The 16,144-nt window shown below is 53.0% G+C and overlaps 1 protein-coding gene and 1 long non-coding RNA gene across 2 annotated transcripts; one reads left to right on the top strand and one right to left on the bottom strand.

Moving 5' to 3' along the window:
* Positions 1-12,839: 12,839 nt before the first annotated feature.
* LOC309851745 lies at positions 12,840-15,474 on the bottom strand. Its single transcript, XR_014304900.1, has 3 exons — positions 15,399-15,474; positions 14,088-14,190; positions 12,840-12,925 (listed from the first exon to the last, which is right to left on the bottom strand). It is a non-coding gene; the product is annotated as an uncharacterized lncRNA (long non-coding RNA).
* On the top strand, positions 13,260-16,083 carry GDF15 (growth differentiation factor 15). The gene is made up of 2 exons (XM_082707400.1): positions 13,260-13,621; positions 15,165-16,083. Exons 1-2 carry the CDS (start codon positions 13,378-13,380, stop codon positions 15,812-15,814), a joined length of 894 nt encoding a protein of 297 aa, XP_082563526.1. The 5' UTR covers positions 13,260-13,377; the 3' UTR covers positions 15,815-16,083.
* The last annotated feature ends 61 nt before the right edge of the window (positions 16,084-16,144 follow it).

Here is a 16,144-nt window from a genome sequence, read left to right as displayed (position 1 = left end):
GATCTCCGTCTTTCAAATAAATAAATAAAATTAAAAAAAAAAAAAAGATTTTATTTATTTATTTGACAGACAGAGACCACAAGTAGGCAGAGAGGCAGGCAGAGAGAGAGGGAGGGAAGCAGGCTCCCCACTGAGCAGAGAGCCTGACTCAGGGTTCGATCCCAGGATCCTGAGATCATGATTGAACCGAAGGCAGAGGCTTTAACCCACTGAGCTACCCAGGTGCCCCTGTCTTTTTTTTTAAATAATGAAACTGACTTCGCTCAAGTAGCCGTCCTTGCCATCAATTGGGTAGTTTTCGGGGTGCCTCTACATGCTCACAGATTTTTCATCTTACCTTGATCCCAAAGAGTCACAAATAAAGCTCTCCGGGTGAGGAAAATTGCCCTTCACAAGAAAAAGAATCTAGGATGTAAAGAGCTCACCTGCTCACAGAGCTGAGGAGAAGCCAAACCTGGGTTTCAAACAGGCTCGTCTGCATTGAGCAGCCTCTCGGGCCTGGGTCTGCTTTCCAGTTCCTGAGCCAGGGCATCACCTCCAGGTTGTCTGTGTGAGAGTTTCCAACCTCAGGGCCTTTGCATAGGCCATGTCCCCCAGCAGGAGTTCCCTTTTCTCTACTCCTTCCATACCCAGAGCCTTCTCTTGCCACTTGAAAGGAGCCCCCTGGTTGTGATAGATGTTAAGGTAGTATTTGTCAAGACACCTGCCCAAGATCACACAGCCAGGAACTGACAAAAATCAGGATTTGAACTTGAGTCTCCTTTCCCTGAGCATGGATTTGTCCTACAATGCCCAAGTATTGCAAGCCCATCATACGCCCCACAGTACGTGTGTATCATTCCCATCCGGAGGTAGCACGGCAGAAAATGCCTCTTTGGCATAAGGACTGTTTTGAGAAACTGCAGACGCAGGAAAAGCTCTGGAAAAGCAGCGTAGAAGTGACCCTTTTGTAAGGAAAATTTACATTTATAAGGAGGGTCTCCATTTGTAAGAGTGTGTCCCTCTCTGCAGCAGGACAAGAAGGCTGGCTCCAAATCACAAGAGAATATTATCAGTGGAGAAGCTCATAGCCAGCCTGAAGCCTCACCCCCAACAGCTTTCTTTTGTCTTTAGCTGGAGATGGTATTTAAGGTGATGGCTTGGGTCATCTCTGGAGTTTCCTGTTTTCCTGGGTCGCTTCAGTAGCACATATACTAAAATTGGTGTTTCCTGTTTTCTTGTGTATATTTGAGGTATACATGTTAAACTTCGGTTTTTCTCTTCTCAACCTGTCTTTTATTATAGGAAGTCTCCGCCAAGAACTCGGAAGGGTGGGGTGAGAATCTTCTTCTTCCCCACCGCATCTCAAGCTCAACCTCAGGGCGGCCATATACCCTCATGTTAGGGATGCTGAGGGAGGGTTGGGTTTGGCTGTAAGGGACTCCAGCCCCCACCCCACTGGCTGCCAGCCCTGTGACCTTGGCAAGCCCACCTCTCCGGCCTCAGGGTCTCATTTGTGAAATGGAGACACACATCGAATGCCTCGGGTTTTCTAGAGATGTGTCTTAAGCACTTGACATGTGATAGGGGCTCAGAAATGTGCCCCTTGGTATTTCTTTCTTTCTTCCACACTCCGCGGAAGTAGGCATCCCCCTCCCAAGCCCTTGCCACCCCCATTGGCTGCTGTGGATGTCTCTCAGCTGCTTTTAGGGCCCTTTTCTGGACCATACGTGATCTTGATATCCACCCCTCAGTCCCTGTGAATGCGACCTTAGCCGGCAAAAGTGCATTTGCGGATGAGTTAAAATCGGGAATGACATCACTCTGGATTTACAGTGGGCCTTAAATATGACAGGTGTCCTTAGCGAGGGAAGAGGAGAGACAGGGAAGAGGAGAAAGCCGTGTAAAGACGGAAACAGAGTTTGGAGGGACGCGGCCACAGGCCAAGTGTTGGGGAGGAAGAATTCTGTCTTTCAAGGTCCCTCTAGTGGGACTAAGAATCCAATTGACATGAGACAGATTAACAGGAGAAAATCAAAATTTTTAAAAGATTTTATTTATTTATTTGACAGACAGAGATCACAAGTAGGCAGAGAGGCAGGCAGAGAGAGAGGAGGAAGCAGGCTCCCCGCTGAGCAGAGAGCCCGAAGTGGGGCTCAATCCCAGGACCCTGAGACCATGACCCGAGCCGAAGGCAGAGGCTTAACCCACTGAGCCACCCAGGAGGACTGAGAAAATAAAATTTAATAGCGTGCATATGTCCGGGGAATCCACATAGACATGGGAGTGCCAGAGACAGCGAGGCAACTCCATGATGACATGAACTCAGGGCGGGGGGGCGGGGGGTTGCTGAGGAGGAAAGGGGAGAAAGACCACTAGCAGGAAAGTGGGAGGACATGTTTGGAAAACAAAGATCGCCCTATTATGTAGGCGAGTTGCTTAGGTGGAGAGGAATCTCTGTTAATAGTTCTCTTCCTTAGGTGAGTCCGGGGATGGGGAAACTGGGTGATGGGCATTAAGGAGGCCACTGGATGGAACGAGCCCCAGGTTTTATATGCCACTGATGAATCACTAAGTTCTACCCCTGAAACTAATAATACAGTGTATGTTAACTAAATTGAATTAAAAGAATTTTTTCCCCTAATTTTATTTATTTATTTGAGAGAGAGAGACAGCGAGAGAGGAGAAGGTCAGAGGGAGAAGCAGACTCCCCGTAGAGCTGGGAGCCCGATGCAGGCCTCGATCTCAGGATTCAGTGATCATGACCCGAGCCGAAGGCAGCTGCCTAACCAACTGAGCCACGCAGGTGCCCCAATTAAAAGAATTTTTTAAAATAGCCCTCTTCCAGGCAGGGGCACCTGGGTGGCTCAGCCGTTAAGCATCTGCCTTCGGCTCAGGTCGCGATCCCGGGGTCGTGGGATCGAGCACCGTGTCGGGATCCCTGCTCCACGGAAGGCCTGCGTCTCCCTCTCACACTCCCCTTGGTTGTGTTCCCTCTCTCGCTGTCTCTCTCTCTGTCAAATAAATAAATAAAATCTTTAAAAAAAAAAAAATAGCCCTCTTCCTGGTACAAGCAAGCAGTTGAGGGAGAGGAAGTGAGCTTTGTCTGAATCCGCTGGGTTTTGATTGCTTTGAGCTCAAAATACTGTTCATGTCAAAGCAGAGTTCCGGCAGCATAGTGTCAGAGAGAGGCCCCTCAGCTTGAGGGAACCCAGAGAGAGAAGGGGGAGTGCTTGTTGGAAGACAGGACATCAAAGCTGGGGTTTAACGATAAATAGTTCGTTGGAAGGAGACATTCTTTCTGAACAAGCTTGCCCGGGCCTCGCTCAACCCAACTCCGGCTAAAGCAGACATTGCCGCCCAACCACCCATCCTCATGATAGTTATTAATTCTAAAATACTGGGATTACAACTCCTCTCAAGCCTCATCTACTCAGTGCTACTCTCTAAGCGGGTACTACTGAGAAACTGACCTTGGGAAGAGGTTAGCAATGCTTCCAGATCTGCTGGGCATCTGGAGGCCTGAGCCAGGATTTGACCCCAGGGCTAGCTGTAGAACCCTCTAGATGGCACAGGTGCCTGGTGGCCCAGAGGGGCGTTTTGGGATACCAATTCTCCCTTGTCCTGTGAGCTCAGAGGAAATTTTCAAATAACCTGACTTTTTTTTCTTGCCTCTTCCGGACCTCCTGCCGTGACTGTGTGCCTCCTGTTACAAGAAACAAACAATAAAAGTGAGTGTGTGTTCTGTTGTGTGTTGTGTGTGTTTGATGAGGGTGACTATGGCCAAGAGTAGGTGATGAGAGAAAATTCTGGGTGGCTTCGGGCCAAGCCTGGTGGCAGGGACGGCCTGACCCCTGGCCTACATGCTGTTTATGCCCACCTTGGACTGGCCCCTGAGGACCCACAGAAGCTGCCAGCGAGGAATGCAGGGTCCCGGGCTGCTGAGCTCATAGATGGCCGGCTGCCCACAGTCCGTCCCACTGCCCCTCCCGGCTTGGCCACGGGGCTGGCTATGAGGTCATCTGCTAATGATGTTGTAACAGGGAGCCAGATGGGCCTGGCTGTCAGCATTCCAGAGTCTGGTGAACCGGAAACACCACAGAGCTTATGTCCCCCTTTCCCTGTCCCTGGGGATCCCCCAGGCCCTCCGTGGCGCTGTGTTCCATTGGGAAATTCCAGAAATACATGAATTACTGGTCCTGCTTGTAAAGTGACAGCTCCTCTCCTGGATGGGCATAGCAAGGGAAAAGGATGGACCACAGGGGAGAGAAAGAACAAGTGTCTCGGCCATGGCGTTGGGTGAAAGACGACGGGCCGTGAGGAGAACACTCGGGCTAGTTGTATTATAAGAGGCTGGAAATCGGGCAAACTCGTCCCCAGTCACAGAAGTGGGCCTGGCTGTTATTCCAGGGATAGGGAGAGTGACAGGAGGGGGCCTAGAGGGTTCCTGGGCCTGGAATGTTCTGGAACCTCATCTGGGAAGTGGTCCCACAGGCCTACTGTGTGCGAAATGCCATCAAGACAAACACCAGAATGGCTTTCTTTTGCTTTTATGGAAGTCATAGCTCAAAAAAAGTTTAAAAGGAAAAAGGCAGAGGTGCCCGGGTGGCTCAGTGGGTTGATCCTCTGCCTTAGGCTCAGGTCATGGTCTCAGGGTCCTGGGATCAAGCCCCATGTCGGGCTCTCTGCTTGGTGGGGAACCTGCTTCCCCCTCTCTCTCTGCCTGCCTCTGCCTACTTGCGATCTCTCTCTCCCTCTGTCAAATAAGTAAATGAAATCTTTAAAAAAAAAAAAAAAAAAGAGGGGAAGCACCTGAGTGGCTCAATGGGTTAAAACCTCTGCCTTCAGCTCAGGTCATGATCCCAGGGTCCTGGGATCGAGTCCCACATCTGGTTCTCTGCTCAGTGGCGAGCCTGCTCCCCCTAACCCCTCTCTCTGCCTGCCTCTCTGCCTACCTGTGATCTCTGTCTATCAAATAAATAAATAAAATCTTTTAAAAGGGGAGGGGAGGTGAAGGCAGAGGCTGTGGAAAATATTCAGGCCACTCCTTGAAACGTTAAACACAGAATCACGATTTGACCCAACAATGCCACTTCTGGGCCTTTCCCCAACAGGGCTCATATCTTTGCATATGAACGTTCCCAGCAACCCTGTTCATAGTCACCAAAAGGTGAAAACAATCCACACGACCATCAGTGGATGAAGAGATGAACACAACATGGTCTGTCCATCTGGTGGAATATTACTCAACTGTAAAAAGGAATGAAACCCTGACACATCCTAGACCACGGATGAACAGTGAAAACGTCCTGCTCAGTGAAGGAAGCTGGGCATGAAAGCCACCTATTGTATGATTCCACATTTGCATGTGACACTGTCACTCACAATAAGAAATATGCATTTGGGGGAAGCCTGGGTGGCTCAGTGGGTTAAGCCGCTGCCTTCAGCTCAGGTCATGATCTCAGGGTCCTGGGATCGAGTCCTGCATCGGACTCTGTTCAGCAGGGAGCCTGCTTCCCTCTCTCTCTCTCTCTGCCTGCCTCTCTGCCTACTTGTGATTTCTCTCTGTCAAATAAATAAATAAAATCTTAAAAAAAAAAAAAAGAAATATGCATTTGGTTTTTGACTCTTGGAATTCCTATGATCAGAGTGTAATTGTATCCTTTTTTTTTTAAGTAGGCTCCACGCCCATCCTCCCCCCATAGGGCTTGAATTCACCACCCTGAGATTAAGAGTTCAGTGCTCTACCAAAGGAGACAACCAGGTGCCCCAAGGGCTGCAAAGAGGTCTTTTACTTTCCTCCTGTGGTTGACTTCTGGAAGACACCTAACCCTGTGATTAGAGAGTTGAACTTTCAGTCCCAACCCCCACCCTGACCTCAGGGGAGGAGAGAGTGGCTGGAGGCCTAAGCCACCAATGACTTAATCATGCCTACGTGAGGAAGCTTCCATACAAACCCAAAGGGTGGGGGCACCTGTGTGTCTCAGTGGGTTAAGCCTCTGCCTTCCGATCAGGTCATGATCTCAGGGTCCTAGGATTGAGTCCCACATCGAGCTCTCTGCTTAGCGGGGAGCCTGCTTCCCCGCCTCTCTCTGCCTGCCTCTCTGCCTACTTGTGATTTCTCTCTCTTTCAAATAAATAAATAAAATCTTTTTTAAATATGGGGGGTAGGGCTCCCCAAAGAGCTTCCAGGTTGATCGAAATGGGGATTTGGGGAGAGGGTACCCCTTGCACATACCTTGCCCTATGCATGTCTTCCTCTGGCTACTGATTTGTATCCTTTAACATCCTTTGCATAAATCAGTAAGTGCATGAACAGGTTTCCTGAGCTCTGTGAGATGCTCTGGAAAAGCAACCGAACCCAAGGACAGGGGGTCCTGGAAACCTCTGGTTAAAGCCAGTCTATCGGGACCGCATCCAGGACTCCTGGATGAGCTCTGGGCATCTGAAGTGGAGACAGTCTTCTAGGATGGAACCCCGAATCTGTGGGATCTGACCCAGGTAGGTGGTTTCAGGATTAAGTGGCATCGTAGGACACCCATTGTTGGAGAATTGTTGGCGTGCGGAGCCCTACCCCTCACCCCACCACATTGGAAACTGCAGCACACTTAATATGAAATGTCCAGACCAGAAAGATCCAGAGAGACAGAAAGCTGATTGGTGTTTGCCAGGGGCTGGGGGAGGCGGAGGGGAAGTGGCTGCTCAGAGGGACGGGGTCTACTTGGGTGGTGGTCAGAATGTTCTTGAAAAAACAGAGGTGACAGCAGCACAACTGACACATGTCACTCCACCATTCACTTGAAAATGTTGAGCCGTCTGTTACTTTTCCACGGAGCCTCAAACCTGACAGCCTCCTAGGAGAGTTAGGGGGCGAGTAGAGATGTCTTCGGAGAAACCCTTCCAGGCCTCCAACTTCTTTGTCCCCGGGGACCTAGGCCTTCCGACAAGACGCAGAGAAGGGCCTGCATGGCCAGAGGGGATCTGGTGGGATTGCCTCCTACAACTCTTGCTATTGCACTTGCCCACCTCCCGCCAGGGCCCTGGCTTTCTTAACTCTAGAAAGCCACTGGGTCTGAATGGAAAGAGGCTGGGTCCAACCTCCCAACCAGCTGCAATCTGGCTGGAAGTGGCCTTGGCAGGAGCCAGTTTAAGCACCTTCTGCTTGCTGGGGTATCCCTCGGGACACTTTGGGACCCTTCTGAAGCTGGGTGATAATCTCACTGTACAGAAGCTGAGACTGAGACTCGGGGGGCCCGAGTCTCCCCAGTGGGTGCATGCTAAGGGTGGAAGAAGGCCTGAGCCTCTTCGTCCAGGGGGGACTTGCTGTGTGGCCCCCCCTGCCCTGCACGCCCTTGTGCCTCTCGCCTGCACACACTCCATCACACTTGACACACCCCCTCCATCTATCTCACACAGCTTTCCGTCTTCTCTCTGGCCAGGAAGCTAGATGCAGGCACAAGGGGTGGGGCCAGGGGGCCTGAACCTTGGAGAAGGCTCTGAGGGGAAGACCTGAGTCTTTCTGGGGCACCCCTTGGCCGTCCACCATCTGGGGTCTGGATCTGACGCACCAGCCCTCCCTGACCTAAACCCCAGCACTCCAATTCCGTACCAGCTCTGCTCTGGGCCCAGAGCCAAGAGACTGGGTCACAGAGTAGCTTCAGCTCTGGCTAAGGGCCTCCCTCCACTCTGGGGCAGACAGAGCCAAGCACAGACATGCCCAGGGCTGTGAGGTCAAGGCTGGGCTGGGGGAAAGGATAGGGGTTGGGAGCACCCAGCTGAGCCTGGGAAGGTAGTGTCAGAGAAGGGGCTTTTTGAGTAGGGTTTTGAGGAGCAAGTAGGAGTTCCCCTAAGTTAAGTTCTAACTTAACTTAGCTGGAGTTCCAGCTAAGGATGAGTGACTGCAAACACACCCAGTTAACTACATACCTCCTATGTACCTGACCTTGTCCCTTCTCCCTCGTTTGAATTTCTCTGCAGTGTAAGTCTCAGCTCTCATTTCCAGGTGAAGAAACGGAGATGGGATGAAGAGGACTGACTTGGCTAAGGTTGTATTTTTCTGGCTCTTTCTGTCCCTTTCTCTTCTGCTTCCTTAGTTTTTCAACATCTCCAGCCTTTGGTCTTAACCAGGAAAGGAAGGGAGAGCAAGAATCCCATGAGGGAGAAGGCCAGCTCTTAAGCTCCTGCCATGGAGCTTAGCACACAATGACATTGTTCTAAGTCTTCTTTGACAAAAGCATTCTTTCCACCAGTCCACCAGGCTGAGATGATGTTCTCATTTTAGGGAGGAGGATACTGAGGTTCCAAGTGATTCCCCAGCTTCATCGGGAATACATCCCTGGAACGAGGCCCCGCTGTGACCTCTTGACTAAGTTTAGTCTGTACGCCGGGGCAGGCAGGAGATGCTGGGCGGGCTGGGATGGGTAAGTTCAGACTATGAAGTTTGGTCCTACAGTGTCAGTCCCAGCTCAGAGAGTAAGGAGCACAGCCATGCCAGGGCAGGAATCAACACCATCACGTTGATCCCCGATGCTGCCGACGCCCTGGGGGGCTACCACAGGAGCCATGCCCTATCCCTGGCCCAGGACCTTCCCAGGACCCTCCAAGATGCAATTCAGGCTGGATGTCCCCAGATTCCAGAAGTTGCCGAAACACTTCCAGGACACCCCGACTATGCTGCTGTTGACCAAGAACTTGAAAGACTCACACCCCAGCCGCTTCCTGAAGTGTGGATGAAGTCTCAGAGACCCTTCCGGGCAGTCCCCACATGCAACCAGTAGTTCTGTGTCTTAGAGACACACTGCTGAACCAGTTGTGACCTCGGCAGCAATATCCTATCCTCCACTGGGACCGATGAAGGAGCTAGCAGGCTCATCTGTGGCCAGATGGGGTAGGGCTCGGCCAACATGGGATTGTTATAACCCCATCCTGATCACAGATGGGGAAACAGAAGCCCAGAGGGGCCAGCGACTCTCCTGAAAGCACACAGCACCTGCGGAACCCAGAAAGGCCGACGCTGGGAGGGCATGGTTCTTGCCTTTGGCTGGGGATCTGCATGTCAGGTTGGTTCCAGGTTGGAGGCAGTCGAGGGCCAAACGCAGCTAAAGTTGCCAGCAGAAGGTGCCCTGGAGAACTGGGCTACCTAGGATCCTGGGGTAGGGGGAGGATTTGGGGGATCGGGCAAGTGTCAGGCTCCAGGAAGGGCTCTGAACCCACCTTGGTCTCGCCCAGACTGTGTATTTCCAAGTAAACCTCTGTCCTCTCGGACAGAGTAGCCTAGCAACTAGGCCAAGGGCCCTAAAACCACAGGCCCACTCCGCAGTTGTCCTCAAGACCTGGGTGGGGAGCTGTCTAGGGATCCTGAGGGTCCAAGGAATCTGGAAACTGGGCATCCTGTGTGGTCTGGTACCCTGTGCCCTGCACATAAGGAGGCCCACGAGTGGCCAGTTTCTCTTTCTGTCTCCATAGGAAACCTCCAGCTTAGCATCTCTCCTGCCCATGAGAGATCCTGCTTTATCCAGGCCCTACTCCCACTGTCTCCAGTGGCGCCAAGCCCACTGTGATTCCTACAGTCCTTGAAGGGCCGGGAGCCTGGGACTCAGCTCCTTGTCCAACCTGGGTGTACCATGCTGGCCCCTGGAGCGCCGGAGCCACGAGGAAGACCGAGTAAAAAGCATTTGGGATATTTCTCTTAGCCTGACCATAATGCTGCCATTTTGGCCCCAAGCCCACAGGTCAGAATGGCAACCTTTTGGGTCAGGAGGGCACTTGCCAATGGCCTTGACTTGAAACTTAATTCCTAACAGATTCTGAGTGCACGTTGTCCCCTGACTCACTCATAGCCTATGAGTCCTCCTTCCAACTGTGTGAGGGGCTGCCATTATCTCCTTTTACAGACAGGGAAACTGAGGCTCACCAGTCACAAGCTGAGGGTAGAGGCCTCACAGATCTCGCGGGACTCCAGTCCAGCCTTTAGTTGTTCCTTCTTCCCCAAATCCATTTCTCTTCCTCCCTCTCCTCACCAAGCATCCCTTCAGCTGCCCAGAGACCCACAGAAGTGCCTGTGTCCCCCATACGTATGGGACACAGAGAAACGGGATGAGATGGGAAAGAGAGAAGCAACCCCAGGCTCTGGGAGGTGGCTGTGGCTCCTCACTGCTTGGGCTGGAGTCACCCAAGCGTCTGAGGGGTGGGGTCCGGTGCAAGTGGCTTTCGTGGCCCACATACTTTGTCTTGAGGAAATCCCCGGGAAAGCTGGTTTGAAATTGGGCTCTTTGCTCTCAAGGCAGGTGGTATCCCTGGGCATTAGAGGAGATTTTGGGGAACAGAGTTGACTTTCGGCCTGCCCTGGAGGTACCTGCTGTGTTTCTGGGGCTCCCTTAACATCTCGGGTTTCTAGCTGCTCCTAAATCTTTCAGAGAAAACTTTCCTGCTGCAGGTGACAGCGTCTTCTGTCCCCAAGGGAGGGGCTGGCCCCTGGCCCCTCTGGTTGCCTTCTCCCTGAGGCCCAGAGTTCCTGTGAGTGCCTTGTCCAAAACCCCCATGACTGGGACCCCAGGGTCCAGTGGGCTTTGTCCAAATTACACCCCAGAAAGCTAATAAAACAGCTGAAATATGTGATTTCTTCTTTTTTTTTTTTTAAGATTTTATTTATTTATTTGACAGAGAGAGATCACAAGTAGGCAGAGAGGCAGGCAGAGAGAGAGAGGAGGAAGCAGGTTCCCTGCTGAGCAGAGAGCCCGATGTGGGGCTCGATCCCAGGACCCTGGGATCATGACCTGAGCTGAAAGCAGAGGCTTTAACCCACTGAGCCACTCAGGTGCCCCTGAAATAAGTGATTTCTTATGCATCTTTGTGAGAGGTTAGTGTCCACCAAGGGGCATCTGCCGGGGGGCGGGGGCATCTGCCTAGGGGGAGTGGCAGCGGACAAAGGGGGCCCAGAAACCGTGGGATTCCTGTCCTTGGTATGCGACCTGGTGCCCAGTCTGTGGCGGCTCTTATGAGTGCATGGTAAGAATGGTAAGAGTTAAGAATGGTAAGAGTTCTGTACTGAATGTTCTCCTTCCACACAACACACGGCCTTTGTTCTGATGCACAGAGAGTTTGAGTAATTTGCCTATGGTCACACAGCAAAGTGGGTGGCACTGGGATCTGAATCACGATCAGGGTGACACACAGCTTGTACAGACACTCTCACTCCCTGTGTGTTCTCCCTATAACCCTGACACAGAGTGCCGTTACCACGTTTTACAGATGGGGAAACTGAGGTTCTGCCAGTTGATGCCCCTTGTCCCGCGTGTCATGGCCAGGGAGAAGTGGGCCAGAACATCAACCCAGGCCAGCTTCTCTGGAGCTGACAAATGTCCAATCTGTTGGGACCTGATCAGGGAAAACTCTTCACAAGGCTTTGAAATTGGGGGGGGGGGTGGCGGGAAACAGTCGTAGACACAGGGAACTTCAGAATCCTATCCCAGGCTTAGAAATGCCGGGGAAACAGATGACCAGCCAGGAGTTGGATATATGTGAGGTCTCCAGCGTGGACTCGCCCCTACGACCTTACGCACCTCCTTGCCTCCTCTTGGTTTGGTTCCCTTATTCAGTAATGGAAAAGTGTGTTAACAGTGTCTGAGGGCAGAGGCTAGGGAAAGTTGATGTCTCGCCACCATTGATCTTGCAAGGATGCCTATTAGGACAGTGCCCCCTTTGCCCCACCTAACCCCCAGGTTAGGTCAGGTCTAGCCACTGGTGCCCCTTGCTGACCTGTCCCTACCAGTTCGGATTACTCAGCATTCTGGCTTGCCTTCAGGGCCCGGCCTCTGCAGAGGGCACGGCAGTGTGGCTGTGAAGTGGCCCCGGGCCTTGTCTGGTCGGTCCAAGCCCCGTTACTAAGCACTTACTGTGTGTGCCAAGCTGGTGAGGCAAGAGGCTGTCCTTCCCAATAGCCCCCGTCAGGATCGAAGTGACGGGGCGGGAACCAGTGTGTTTACAAAGCATCTGAAGGCCCAGAGCATCACGGAGCCAGGAGTGGGGGGACATTGGGACCCATAGCTGGGTGATGATGCCACTTCACAGAGGCTGAGATTGAGACTCAGGGGGGACTGAGTCTTCCCAGTGGGTGCTTTCTGGGGTTGGGGAAGGCCTGACCCTCTTCGCCCAGGGGGGACTTGCTGTGTGCGCCCCCCAGCACATCCTTGTGTCTCTCACCTGCGCAACACTCCATCACACTTGACACACCCCCTCCATCTATCTCACACAGCTTTCTGTCTTCTCTCTGGCCAGGAAGCTAGATGCAGGCACGAGGGGTGAGGCCAGGGGGCCTGAACCTTGGAGAAGGCTCTGAGGGGAAGACCTGAGTCTTTCTGGGGCACCCCTTGGCCGTCCACCATCTGGGGTCTGGATCTGACGCACCAGCCCTCCCTGACCTAAACCCCAGCACTCCAATTCCCCGCCAACTTGCTCTGGGCCCAGAACCAAGAGACTGGGTCACAGAGTAGCTTCAGCTCTGGCTAAGGGCCTCCCTCCACTCTGGGGCAGACAGAGCCAAGCACAGACATGCCCAGGGCTGTGAGGTCAAGGCTGGGCTGGGGGAAAGGATAGGGGTTGGGAGCACCCAGCTGAGCCTGGGAAGGTAGTGTCAGAGAAGGGGCTTTTTGAGTAGGGTTTTGAGGAGCAAGTAGGAGTTCCCCTGAGTTAAGTTCTAACTTAACTTAGCTGGAGTTCCAGCTAAGGATGAGTGACTGCAAACACACCCAGTTAACTACATACCTCCTATGTATCTGGCCCTGTCCCTTCTACCTCATTTGAACTTGAAAGTCTCAGTTCTCATTTTCCAGATGAAGAAACGGAGACAGGATGGAGAGGACTGACTTGATTTAGGTTGTATTTTCTGGCTCTTCCTGTCCCTTTCTCCTCTGCTTCCTTTGTTTTTCAACATCTTCAGTCTTTGGTCCTAACCAAGAAGGGAGAGCAAGAATCCCATGAGGGAGAACACCACCACTTAAGGTGCTGCTGTGGAATTTAGCATATAGTTGGTAGCTAATTAAGTCTTTTTTTTTTTTTTTTTTTTTCTTTCACAAAAGCATTCTTTCCACCAGCCCACCAAGCTGGAAGTCCCTATCTCATAGAAGAGGATACTGAGGTTCAGAGAGGCTTCTAGGGGGAGGGTACCCCTGCTTCTCCAGGAGAAATCCCCCCAGAAGGGCCTCCCCCTGAAAAGCAGCCCAAGACTCCGCCAACTATGGTCCCCAGAGTGTTTACTCTGCACCCAGGGCGGAAGGGACCAGGCAGGCGGGGGCGGACAAAGTCCGGGGGTTATAAAGGCCAGTCCAGCAGCGTCCGCTGTCTCAGTTCAGAGCTCAGCTAGCTCGGCACAGCTGGACAAGGGCACCACACTCCTCACCCATGCTGCCAGTGCTGCTGATGTTCTCATGGCTGCCTTCGGGAGGTGCCCTGTCTCTGGCCCAGGAGCGCCTCCCAGCCTTTCCAGGACCCTCAGACGCACACCCCAGTACGGACATCTCCAGAGCCCAGGAGTTTCGGAAACACTACGAACACCTGCAGACCAGGCTGCGGTTGAACCAAAGCTGGGGTGATTCAAACTCTGACCTCAACCTTACAGCTCCAGTCCGGATACTCACTCCAAAGCGTGAGTGAAATCTAAGAGACCTCTGTCCCCTAGGCAGCTACTACATCATCTAACCAGTGGTTCTGAGCCCTAGGGGCCCAGGCCTGCCACCGAGCCTCAGTTTCCCCATCTGTGAAACAGACAAGAACAGCTCCCGTTGGGGCTGACGGGAGGCTGGTGGCCTGGTTTATGCCAAGACAAGGTGAGGCTTGGCCAAAGTGAGATGTTACAGATTGCAGATGGGGAAACTGAGGCTCAGAGAAGCCAGGGATGCTTCTGAAATCCGACAGAGACTGGAATGCCCTGAGACAAAGTCCGGCAGCAGGGGGTGTGTGTGGGGGGGGGGGACTTATCCTTGGATGTGAGGGTTGGGGGAGGGCGTACAATCCAGGAGAGTGGGTGCAGGGGAGCCAGCAGAGTGGACAAGAGGGGTGGGGGGAGCAGAGGAGAGCAGCACAGCCCAGGGGTAGACGGAATGTGCCTGTACTTGTTCCAGATCTGACGCAATCCCTTGACACGGCATCGCTCAAGTCGCATGTGGCATGTGCCTTAGAGAGGGAGGAGATATTCTCTCGCCATCCACAGAGGATCTAGGGGGAAGAGAGAGCAGAAGGAGATCTGGGTTATGCTAGAAAGTGGGAGGGGTTAGGGGAGGAGTGTCAGGCCAGAAGGGAGCGTTACTATCGCACCCTAATCCTACTAGAGCTATGAGACTCCAGGTAATCTTCTTCTTGTCCTTTCTGAGCCTAGTGAGTCCAGGGCCCTCAAACCCTAGTCCCCGAAGTATCTCCAACACCTGCACCAGCCTAGGGCCCTGAGAATCCTGGGGATCCAGATATCCTTCATTTTCAGATATGGAAACCAAGACGCACAGCGTTGAAAACAAAGTAGCTAACCCCAGCACTTAGTAGGCCTTCAGTGAAATGTTTTTGACTGCCACAAGAGGCAGAACCAGTGTTTGGATTTTAGTCCCTCTAAATATCATGTAGACATTAATCCTGCAAGCTTTTGTTTGTTTATTTGTTTGTTTGGCTTTTTTTTTTTTCTTTTTAGTTTTATTTATTTGAGAGAGAGAGAGAGAGAGAGAAAGAGCACAAGCAGGGCTAGGGAGGGGCAGAGGGAGATGGAGAAGCAGTCTCCCAGCTGAGCAGGAAGCCTGACATGGGGCTCCATCCGAGGACCCTGGGAGCTAAAGGCAGAGGTTTAGCCGACTGAGCCGACTGAGCCACCTAGGTGCCCTAATTTCATCAAGTATTTTCTAAATACCTACTGTATGCCAGACATGATGGCAACCAGGCAAACAGAAATCCCTGAGGGGATTCAGGAGAGGAGATGAAATGATACACAATGAAATAAAAGAAAATAAGGCAGTGCCTATTTTAGGCAGGCTGGGGGGATATGTAGCCTGCCATGCTGACAGTCAGGGGAATAGTGTGCTTGGAGGAGGAAGCAGCTTGTGCAAAGGCCCTGAGGTGGGATGCTGCCTGGCGCGTGGGAGGAAATGGGCACTCCGCGCCTGGCGCACAGTAGGCCCGTGGTTGACTGGCTTTCCTCTCTTCCTCAGTGCGACTGGGACCGGGCGGCCACCTGCACCTGCGCATCGCCCTGGCGGACCTGACCGAGGGGCTCCCCGCAACCTCCCGCCTGCATCAGGCGCTGCTCAGGCTGTCGCCGACAGAGCCCAGCTCGTGGGACGTGACTCGGCCGCTGCAACGTCAGCTCAGCCTTGGAGGTTCCAGGGCCTCCGCACTACACCTACGACTGCTGCCTCGGTTGAACCCCTTGCGAGCAACGTTACCTTCCGCACGTCCCCAGCTTGAGCTGCATTGGCGGCCAAGCGCGGCCAGGGGGCGCCGCGACGCGCATGCGCATGCGCACGCCGGAGACGGTTGCCCCCTCGGGGAGGGACGCTGTTGCCGCCTGCAAAGCCTGCGCGCGTCGCTCGAGGACTTGGGTTGGGCCAACTGGGTGGTGGCGCCTCGCGAGCTAGACGTGCGCATGTGTATTGGCGCGTGCCCAAGCCAGTTCCGGTCGGCTAACACGCACGCGCAGATGCAGGCGCGCCTGCACGGCCTGAATCCCGACGCCGCGCCTGCGCCATGCTGCGTGCCCGCCAGCTATGAGCCGGTGGTGCTCCTGCACCAAGACAGCGACGGTCGCGTGTCGCTTACGCCCTTCGACGATCTCGTAGCCAAGGACTGCCACTGTGTATGAGCGGTGCTGGTCTTTTACTTACGGCTCGTGAGCAATGGAAGCGACCTCAGAGATCCTTGTCTGTCGAATGGGCTTGTGGGACCTGAGATACCCGATTTCCCACCTCTGCTGTCAACCCCCCCTTCCCACACCTCTGTATTTATAAGTTTGTATTTATTATTAATTTATTGGGATGCTCTCTGTGGGGACTGGAGGGCTGGGGAGGGCTAGTCTGACGGTGTGCACTTATTTAAAACTGTGGCAATAAAAGTGAAGGTGTTTGACCTGAACCCCGTGGTGTCCAGGATGGAGCTGGTGACCTTGGGAGGAATCTTCCCCTCCCTGGCCTCA

The sequence above is a fragment of the Mustela nivalis genome (assembly GCF_964662115.1).
Source record: "Mustela nivalis genome assembly, chromosome: 1".
Taxonomy (NCBI): Eukaryota; Metazoa; Chordata; class Mammalia; order Carnivora; family Mustelidae; genus Mustela; species Mustela nivalis.
The sequence above is the reverse complement of the archived record's forward strand: the minus strand, read 5'-3'. Positions and strand labels throughout refer to the sequence as shown.

Excerpts from the sequence above, each read along its gene's own strand:
- GDF15 (XM_082707400.1), top strand. The coding sequence starts at position 13,378 with ATGCTGCCAGTGCTGCTGATGTTCTCATGGCTGCCTTCGGGAGGTGCC. Across the intron at positions 13,622-15,164 it reads CCGGATACTCACTCCAAAGC|TGCGACTGGGACCGGGCGGC; the intron begins GTGAGTGAAATC and ends TCTCTTCCTCAG.